We start from the raw sequence: 10,808 nt of genomic DNA, 5'->3' as shown, positions 1-10,808 counted from the left end.
ATCTTTCTGTACTGTAATCAGTGCAAGGAAACCCACTTTGTCAAGTGCCTGTAGGAAAAAGTATTTTAACGTCAATGTATATAAAGTTAGGTCACAGTGGAGAGTTGATAGGTTAATGGGATAATATAAACATATATAAAACAATCACATTGTGTCGTATTTTATATTATAAATAGTTTTTATTAGATGTATAAACACATTTTTGGATTGTTCTAACCAGAGTAAAGGTATTACCTCAAGTGAGACATAAAATGATCTTTTCCTACAGTCGGGTGACTGTAGGAAAAGATAACTTTGTCTTGTGTTGGGTAACAATGTGTGCTTCCTTGCACAGATTATAGTACAGAAAACCTTACTTTGGCGCAAAGTTCTTATTTTGGCTCGCAGTTTTTACTTTGGCTCACAGTTTTTACTTTGGTGCTATTATGTTCTATATCACTACTAGTTAAAAGAACCGCACCATATCAAATAGACTGCGACTAACCTGGTAGATAACGTAGAACTGAGGCCGGTTCAGAGACATCAGCTGTGACGTCATTGCGTTGGCAGTGCAGCCACACACACAAACTAAATAGCACTACTTTCTGCTAGTGCATATAACTTTAAAATATATCACACTCGCCACAACTAAAAATTGGTGATTCTTCACTTGACCAGATAAAAATTAAAAACTTGGTAGGCCAAACTCAAAAGTACTTTAAATAAAACTTGGCCTAATAATTATTGGCAACTCAAAAATCAATTGCTTCATAAAATAAACTAAAAATTCTTCTGCGCCTTACTTTTGCTAAGGCCTACAAATCAAGCCGCGCAGGCTTCCTCACAGTCCTGTCAGAACGTCTTAGTTGTGGCGGACTGCACTGCACAACGGGAGGCTGAAGTTCTGCCACTGGTGGTTCGTCTGACGTGGACTTCTTCTGCGGCGATTGTTTCTCCGGAGAGGCTGGTTTTTCATTTATATTCCTCTTATTGGGTGTCGCTGGTGTGAAGCAACTCCGGATGGGTGGAACAGTAGGCTCCTCTTCTTGAAGGGAATATTCCCGGGCTCGTAGATGGTCAGCATGACAAACCCGTGTGCGCCCCAGTGATGACACAATGTAAGTTACTGGGCTACGCCTTTGTAAAATCTTCCCTGGCACCCAAGATACCTTCTCATTCCTCACTGTTCGAACCAATACCAATTCTCCTTCCTCAAAACTTCGGAACTTTCCTCTACTCCTATCCGCATACTTCTTCTGTCGATCCATCTGTCGATGTATCGTCTCTTACAAGTTAGGCTTGAGTAAGGTTAACTTCGTCCTAGGCTTCCAATTCAGGAACATCTCAGCTGGTGTGAGCCCCGTTACAGAGCAAGGGGTGTTACGATACGAAATCAAGAAATTGTCCAACTTGTGCTGTAAGGTAATGGAACCTGTGGCACTCTCTCCCAAAACTTGTCGAAGTAGATTTTTCTTGACAATTTGAACACTGCGCTCAGCAGAACCATTGGAAGCAGGATGGTAGGGTGGTGTTAACGTAAATTTAACTCCATTCTTAGCCAAAAACTCTCTAAATTCGGAACTAGTAAAGGTAGCTTGGTTATCAGAAACTAGCTCTTCAGGTAACCCATAAGAAGCAAACAGGGTTCGAAGACGGGAAACTGTACTGGAAGTGGTAGTAGAATTCATCAAAAATACCTCGATCCACCGAGAATAAGTATCTACAAGTACAAGCATTTGTTGTCTAGAAGTAGGCTCCTCCGCAAAGTCAATATGTACACGCTGCCACCTCCTTGTGGACTTAGGCCACTGCTGCAATGGAACCTTCACAGACGAGTTCCGAGAACTCTGACAGATATGACATGATCTAACCATACTCTCAATCGCTGGTTCAAGACCAGGCCACCAAACGTAGCTTCTTGCGAGCATTTTCATTCTTACAATACCAGGATGTTGGTCATGTAACAACCGAAGCACATTGTCTCTAAGTTTATCAGGAATTACAACTCGAGAACCCCATAATACACAATTAGCCTCAATGGACAACTCATCCTTCCTCTTTAAATAAGGAGTCAACTTAGGGTCTTTTACATCTCTCCAGCCATGCCACAAAAAATCACGGACTCTAGATAAAAGTGGATCTCTGCCAGTAAATCTCGCTACATCTACAGAAGTAAGTGGATTTTCACTCACCAATTGGCAGTTGAATACCTCCAAGCATTCCTCCACATGGGCGACACAGTTAGCTTCCAATTCCAGGGATTCATCCATGGGTAGGGGTAATCTTGACAATGCATCCGCATGTGATACCTCAGATCCTTTTCGATACCGAACTTCAAAGTTGTAGGTCGATAATATCAATGCCCATCGTTGCAACCGTGCTGCGGCAAGACTAGGTATTCCTTTCTTAGAACCAAATATGGCTGTTAATGGTTGATGGTCTGTCTGCAAAATAACATTCATCCTGCCATAAATATATTTGTGGAACTTTTTTGCACCAAAAACCAATGCAATGCGTTTCATGATCTAGTAGTGTGTGGATGGACAGCACATCCACTCCGGAGAAGAAGTTTGTTTCATTTGTTTCGTTTAGATTGGTTGATTAATTATTAATCGATTGATTGGTTTTTAGTGATTTTAGTGATTTTTTAGCGATTTTTTAGCGATTTTTTATGGATTTATAGGCTTATTTGCTTGATATAATGGCTGTAATTCCACTTTTAGTGCTAATATGAGCTTATTTCCCTGGTATTAAGCCTTTAATGGGTAATTTTATTATATTCTACAGTCTTATTCATCAATAAGTGATTATGAAATTGGTTAAAAAGACTAGAAAGTCAAGATTAGGCTATGAGTCTTACGTTTTGAATCGTTTAACTTGCTGATTTGCAACCACTGGTAATACTTGAATTTTCGATAAACTGTTCATTTAAATTACTTAGACTTCACTACATACCATGAATAGGTGCTTAAGCAGTGAAATATACAAAAATAAAGTCATAATTTACTTTTATAGAGAAATAAATAAAGGAATAAGCCTGTACTGTTTTTTAAACTGTCTTTGTCGCAATAGATTTTTTCCATTTTCTGGCTAAACTATACAGTTCTAAGCTCTCCAAATGTGGTTTTCAAATCATTTACTATTATAGTTTAACTAATCTGATGTTAAAATCCCATAAAAAATAAAAAAAAACACTATAATTTGCAATTTTATGACATTTATCGTCTGTTAAACTCGTGGCGAAAACGCCATTTTATTTGCTGAAATATAAAGCTATTGAAAGTATTAAGAGGAAATAAACTACATAATTATGTTTATTGCTATATATTCAACAGTAATACATATATTTCAGCCATTAAAAATGTTTACTTTTTAAGCCTTATCAGTCTAAAGTTGGCTATTTTGCTCAGAGTTGGACTATTTTAAGTCACAGATTGTAGACTTTTAAAGTGTATTATTAACGTAATATTTACTGTTTTAGGCTAAAATGAGTCTCAAAGGTACTATATTATCCTTTGGTTAGTTCACAATTGGCTTAAAACAGTTAGAATCCTAATAAAGATCCTTTAAATTCATATAACAATCGTAGCATTCGTCTAGATCAATATAGACCTTTAGTTAGTCTTCCTAAATATCCATCAGAGGCTATTTACAGTATTAAACTAATTATTAAAAGTTTCATTTGAACAAAAAGTGTAGTATTACATCAACTGCCTGCCAAGTCGCTACGGTATTTCCCAAACATCGATAGAATGTGCTGACAAAGGAGTTGCGCAAGGTCACCGACGCTGCTGTAGATCTATTGTCATACTTTAATATGTATGGCTAATATCATAAACACTTTTTGGCTTAATAGTTTATTAGTAAACTACAAACACCATACAGTTTACCATACACAGACTATTGAACCTCGAGTTTTATTCGGTTGAAAATTGAATTTTTCTATACGTGTTTTCAGTAAATACGTATGGTTTTAAAGTATTGAACTGTATAAGAATTGTTTATTAACAATATTATGGTGAGAACAAGAATTAGTAAGTAACAAAATCGGTAATAAAGCATTTTAATGTTGTAAAAAGCATAAACCTGAGTAGTTTGAATGCTAATTATACGTATATTTTGGTCATTTAACCACAAATTTAGAGTGAAAATGTGTACCTTTAGGTATTTTACTAATAAATCTAGGCTTATATAGCCTGTTTGACCACAAATACAATAGAAAATTATTTATAGCCTTTGGAATACTTCTCACTATACAAGCTATCGTGACTATCGCCTGCCGTTTGCAGAACGCAACCCGTTGTAACTTAAACGCGGGCGGTCGATTACTAAATAACCCTTAAAGACGCATGCATTTAATTAGGTTAGTAAAATGTGGGTAAAAATTAGCTTGAATTCAGTGAAAATCCCATCTCTGTATCACTTTTAGTTTTCGAGATATTTGCATTTAAAGTTTTCCATGAGTTATTTTCCCTATAAACCACGTAAATATTATTTTTAACATACAATTTGCATCATCTAACGTTACATTAGACAGCCTCAACCTAATTAAAAGGTTATAAAGCTATTAAATCCCAATATTCCATGAATCAACAGTCTTTAACTTGTAAAAACTGAGTTTCCAACGCTTTTTGACCATTCTGATAGGTGGAAAATCACAAAAAATGCCTTAAAAATCACTAAAATCACTAAAAACCAATCAATCGATTAATAATTAATCAACCAATCTAAACGAAACAAACGAAACAAACTCTTCTCCTCCCTAGAGTGGATGTGCTGTCCATCCACACACTACTAGATGGGGTTGTGTGTGGATGGACAGCACATCCACTCTAGGGAGGAGAAGTTTGTTTCGTTTAGATTGGTTGATTAATTATTAATCGATTGATTGGTTTTTTAGTGATTTTAGTGATTTGAGTGATTTTTAAGGCATTTTTTGTGATTTTCCACCGATCAGAATGGTCAAAAAGCGTTGGAAACTCAGTTTTTAAGGATTAAAGACTGTTAATTCATGGAATCTTGGGATTTAATATCTTTATAACCTATTAATTAGGTTGAGGCTTTCTAATGTAACGTCAGATGATACAAATTGTATGTTAAAAATAATATTTACGTGATTTAGAGGGAAAATAACTCGTGGGAAACTTTATATGCAAATATCTCGAAAACTAAAAGTGATACAGAGATGGGATTTTCACTGAATTGTAGCTAATTTTTACCCACATTTTACTAACCTAATTAAATGCATGCGTCTTTAAGGGTTATTTAGTAATCGACCGCCCGCGTTTAAGTTACTACGCGTTGCGTTCCGCAAACGGCAGGCGATAGTCACGATAGTCTTAAAATGTGAGAAGTATTCCAAAGGCTATAAATCATTTTCTATTGTATTTGTGGTCAAACAAGCTATATAAGCCTAGATTTATTAGTAAAATATCTAAAAGTACAGATTTTAACTCTATATTTATGGTTAAATGACCAAAAAATACGTATAATTAGCATTCAAACTACTCAGGTTTATGCTTTTTACAACATTAAAATGCTTTATTACTGATTTTGTTACTTACTAATTCTATATAAGTAATAATTCTATATAAGTACTACTTCTATAATTCTATACTAATAAGTACGTAAATATATACAGTTCAATACTTTAAAACCATACATTTATACTGAAAATACGTATAAAAAATTCAATTTTCAATCGACTAAAACTAGAGGTTCAAGACTCTGTATATGGTAAACTGTATGGTATTTGTACTTTACTAATAAACTATTAAGCCAAAAAAGTGTTTATGATTTTAGCCATACATATTAAAGTATGTTAATAGATCTACAGCAGCGCGCGGTGACCTTGCGCAATTTCCTTTGTCAGCACATTCTACCGATGTTTGGGAAATACGGCCCGCGACTTGGCAGGCAGTTGATGTAACACTATGTACACTTCAAATAAAACTTTTATAATTAGTTTAATACAGATTATAGCCTCTGATGAATGTACAGATTAACAGGAATACTAACTAAAGACCTATCTTCATCTAGACGAATGCTACGATTGTTAAATGAATTTAAAGGATCTTTATTAGGATTCTAACTGTTTTAAGCCAATTTTGAACTAAACAAAGGATAATATAGTACCTTTGAGAATCATTTTAGCCTAAAACAGTAAATATTATGTTAATATACACTTTAAAAGTCTACAATCTGTGACTTAAAATAGTCCAACTCGGAGCAAAATAGCCAACTTTATACTGCTAAGGCTTAAAAAGTAAACATTTTTAAAGGCTCAAATATATGTATTACTGTTGAATATATAGCAATAAACACAATTATGTAGTTTATTTAATGTTAATCCTTTCAATAGCTTTATATTTCAGCAAATAAAATGGCGTTTTCGCCACGAGTTTAAAAGACGATAAATGTCATAATATTGCAAAATATAGTGTTTTTTGTGATTTTTTAAGGGATTTTAACATCAAATTAGTTAAACTATACTAGTAAATGATTTGAAAACCACATTTGGAGAGCTTAGAACTGTACAGTTTATTCAGAAAATGGAAAAAATCTATTGCGACAAAGACAGTTTAAAAAACAGTACAGGCTTATTCCTTTATTTATTTCTCTATAAAAGTAAATTATGACTTTATTTTTGTATATTTCACTGCTTAAGCACCTATTACATGGTATGTAGTGAAGTCTAAGTAATTTAAATGAACAGTTTATCGAAAATTCAAGTATTACCAGTGGTTGCAAATCGGCAAGTAAAACGTAAGAGTCATAGCCTAATCTTGACTTTTTAGTCTTTTTAACCAATTTCATAATCATTTAATGATGAATTAGACTGTAGAATATAATAAAATTACCCATTAAAGGCTTAATACCAGGGAAATAAGCTCATAAAACCACTAAATGTGGAATTACAGCCATAATATCAAGTGAATAAGCCTATAAATCCATAAAAAATCTCTAAAAAATCACTAAAATCACTAAAAAATCGCTAAAATCACAAAAAACCAATCAATCGATTAATAATTAATCAACCAATCTAAATTAACAACCGAAACAAACTTCTCCTCCCTAGAGTGGATGTGCTGTCCATCCACACACTACTAGATGGGGTTGTGGCCTTAGGTGGTTGATCGGGCGAATTTACCGTTTGTTATTGGTTTTATCTGATTAACTGATTAGTTTATTATTGGTTTTATCGATTGATTGATTAACTGATTAGTTTATTATTGGTCTTATCGATTGATTATCTGATTGATTAACTGATTAGTTTATTATTGGTTTTATCGATTGATTGCTTAACTGATTAGTGATAACTGTTGCCGTAGAGGTCTTTCATGATTTTAGAGTTTGCATGTTGAATTACCTGATTCAAGGTAACCTTTAAATCACCACATAACCTAACTCCCTGCTGTTTAGGTATGACTACCAATGGTGTGCCCCACTCCGAACTAGTCACTGGATAGGCTACACCGTCATCCACCATCTTCTGTAACTCTTCTTCAACCTTATAGCGTAACGAAAAAGGCACTGGCCTAAATTTACAAAATTTCGGAGTCGCCCCTTCTCTCAACACTATGTGAGCTTTCACATTTTTAATTTCACCTATTTTACCTTTAAATACAGACAAATATTTGTTTTTCAAAAGATCAACATCTTTAGGCACTTGGACCTTGGTTAGGCTAGGTTCTGCCAAAACATCATGGCCTTGAGAACTAGGCCTAGACTGTGTACAGAGCTTATGAGTCTGGACTGCACTAGGCTTACTTGAAAAAATAGAGTTCCAGTTCAAAACTATTTTTTGCAACCAATTTCTACCTAAAAGCAACGGTGCGTTTGCTTTATCTACATCCACTACTGTCATAGGCAACATGTAGCTTGTCTGTTCATAAACCACATTAACATCTACTTGGCCTACTACCTTAACTTCATCACCAGAATAGGCACGTAATTTTACATTACTACGAGTCAATTGTAATTGAGAAAAATGTTTTTCATACACTTCAAATGGACATACTGTGATAGCAGATCCTGTATCAATCTCCATGTCTAAGTCTACATTTTCTATGGCTACTCTTACCTTGTAACAAGAGTTAGGGTCAGTTAGGCCTAGCCCAATATTGTACAAATTTAGCTCTTCACATTCCTCACTAGGGCTTTCAGACATCTGATGCACTTTATATTTACCTCCAGTAGCTTTACTACCTCTATCCTTGGCCTTGCATGCCTTTCCTAGGTGACCCACTTTTGAACATATATGACATTTATATTTATCATATGGGCAATTGTTAGCCTTATGGTCGGTCTTCAAGCACCTGTAACACTTAAAAAATTTCGTAGCACCTTCACTTTCTTTCATTTTGCCACCCCTAGGCCACGTGGTTTTCCTAACATGAAACTTGTTCACATCCTGAAAAGTTTCCTGTTTGCTGAGAAACATGTTTGTGTGCTTGTCTGCCTGTTCAAACGTGAGCGCCAACGCTAAAGTTTTATCAAAATCTTTTTCCTCCGGCAATAACTTTTGCCGAATTTGTTCATTGGAAATTCCCGAGATTAGCCTATCTCTTAAAGCGTCCTTTAGGAATGTTCCAAATTGACAAGAAGCCGAAAGATGTTTTATCGCAACCACAAAATCTGAGATGCTTTCACCAGACCTCTGCGAGCGGGAATTGAACAAATAACGCTCTACCACTATTAAACGTTTGGGTGAAAAATGTTGTTCCAATACTTTAACGAGTTTATCAAAATCTAATTCGTCCACTTTTTCAGGGGAAACTACATCCCGTAACACTGCGAGCACTTTAGGACCTAACACGGTGATTAGAACAGAAACCTTGCTCGTGGCCTTGACATCATTCGCAATAAAATAATGTTTCAAACGCAACAAATATGACGAAATATCTTCTTCACTGGGATTAAATTCTCCCATTCGTCCCACACTCGACATTTTCACCGACTACCGACTGCGCCAATATTATGTTCTATATCACTACTAGTTAAAAGAACCGCACCATATCAAATAGACTGCGACTAACCTGGTAGATAACGTAGAACTGAGGCCGGTTCAGAGACATCAGCTGTGACGTCATTGCGTTGGCAGTGCAGCCACACACACAAACTAAATAGCACTACTTTCTGCTAGTGCATATAACTTTAAAATATATCACAGGTGCATACCAGTATTCCAATCAAACAACACAAAACAGCCTGCTTTTATTATGCACGTAATCCGTGTACGCTTGAAAATAAGCTGGCAACACTTAATATTGCGACTACAATCAGCTGGTGAAGCGTTTCCCAATTCGTTCAATGTTTAGATTCAACCTAAAGTAAAAACGTGTTGTACAGTGTTTAAAAGACTAATTATTTGTATGATTTATAGTAACTGTAGAAAAAACATAATGTGTAACACGATTGCGCACTTTTAGCCTAAATAGCATTTACTAGTTACACAAATAACTGTTATCAAACTTATACCTTTGTCTATTGGCTTCTGTATCCAATAACCAATGCAAATACCGACTTGATGAATTTGAAACAAATAGAAAAAAACTTATGAATCATTGAGAAAACTACTCTAAAAAAATTACAAGCATATTATTATTATTTTAATCTTTTACTTGGTTTCAAAAGATTTCATGTTAAATTAACAATTTTAGGGCCTAGGTTTCCTTGAAATCGTTTTGTATATTGAAGCGTTTTGTTTGTTTAATCAGTAAAAATCTTCATCTCTCATATTGGTAAGTTTCATATTGATATTATAATGAAAATACTTCGTAAAATTTGAGATTAAAATTAAGAACCTTTTTGAAGAGGTTGGGCAAAAGTTTCGAAATGGTTTGACAAATATTAAAACATTAACTACCACAATTAAACTCTATACATAGTAGATCATAGAGGGTTTTGCCTTCAGGTTTTTGCAGTTTTTATCACTCGGGGGATAAATTACTTTATTATCGATCACATTATACATATTTTTTGTTTTAACTGATCGAAATTGGCGTTGCCTTATGAATAAACAAAATATTTATAAAATAAATCATTTTTCCGATTCCGAAATAGTTTTTTCCCCTAAGACGCTATGCTCTAGCCCTGGATTATTTTTCACATTACTTCAGGCTAGACCAAGGGGCTGCGGCATCATCACTTGGATAAAATCCATTTGGTGATTTGGGGGATTTGAACCGTACTTAAGAGTACTTAAGTTTGGACCGAAGTCCAGCTCGCTCCCCGTTTCCTAATCTAACAGCAATGGATTGAATCTAAGTGATAATGCCGCGACCCTGACTAGCATGAAGTAATATAATAAAGTATTATACGTCGGGCTAAGACCTCAGCCCAATCATGCTCTGTTGCGTGTTATAATAAATAATGAGATTTACTAAAAACGTATTTTTTACCAAATTCAGTTCTCTAAACATTTTAGGGAATTTTCAAGTGTATCTTTTGATTGATTTAATTAGGTGTTGCATGTTTGTGACCGAACTTAGATGGAGTTTAAGAGCGGAATTGCAAAATAAAACTAAATAAATAATAAAACTGGCATTTAATAGTTTTAAAAACCAAGTATTAAACCTTCAATCTCTTATAACTAAAAATGCGAGATTTTAGATGAATGTGTTTGAAACATTTGATAAATTAATTTCCTACTGCAATACTTTTCAGTTTTTATTTATATTTTCATTTGAATAATTAAAATATACAATGGTGCACTTATAAAGGGTATACTAATGACATGTATGTTTGTAAATAATAAATCATAAGACATCTTTTAGAAAACTCTCAAACATAGTAATAAAAGTAGTAGAATAGGCTGTGTGTTCGAA

At 34.5% G+C, this 10,808-nt stretch overlaps 1 protein-coding gene across 1 annotated transcript; it reads right to left on the bottom strand.

Moving 5' to 3' along the window:
• Nucleotides 1-1,265: 1,265 nt before the first annotated feature.
• LOC128998858 (uncharacterized protein K02A2.6-like) lies at nt 1,266-9,071 on the bottom strand. Its single transcript, XM_054425214.1, has 3 exons — nt 9,018-9,071; nt 7,349-7,489; nt 1,266-2,423 (listed from the first exon to the last, which is right to left on the bottom strand). Exons 1-3 carry the CDS (start codon nt 9,069-9,071, stop codon nt 1,266-1,268), a joined length of 1,353 nt encoding a protein of 450 aa, XP_054281189.1.
• Nucleotides 9,072-10,808: the final 1,737 nt, after the last annotated feature.

The sequence above is a fragment of the Macrosteles quadrilineatus genome, unplaced genomic scaffold, assembly GCF_028750875.1.
Source record: "Macrosteles quadrilineatus isolate MER2022 unplaced genomic scaffold, UCM_ALF_1.0 Scaffold_7__1_contigs__length_78375512, whole genome shotgun sequence".
NCBI classification, from domain to species: domain Eukaryota; kingdom Metazoa; phylum Arthropoda; class Insecta; order Hemiptera; family Cicadellidae; genus Macrosteles; species Macrosteles quadrilineatus.
The sequence above is the reverse complement of the archived record's forward strand: the minus strand, read 5'-3'. Positions and strand labels throughout refer to the sequence as shown.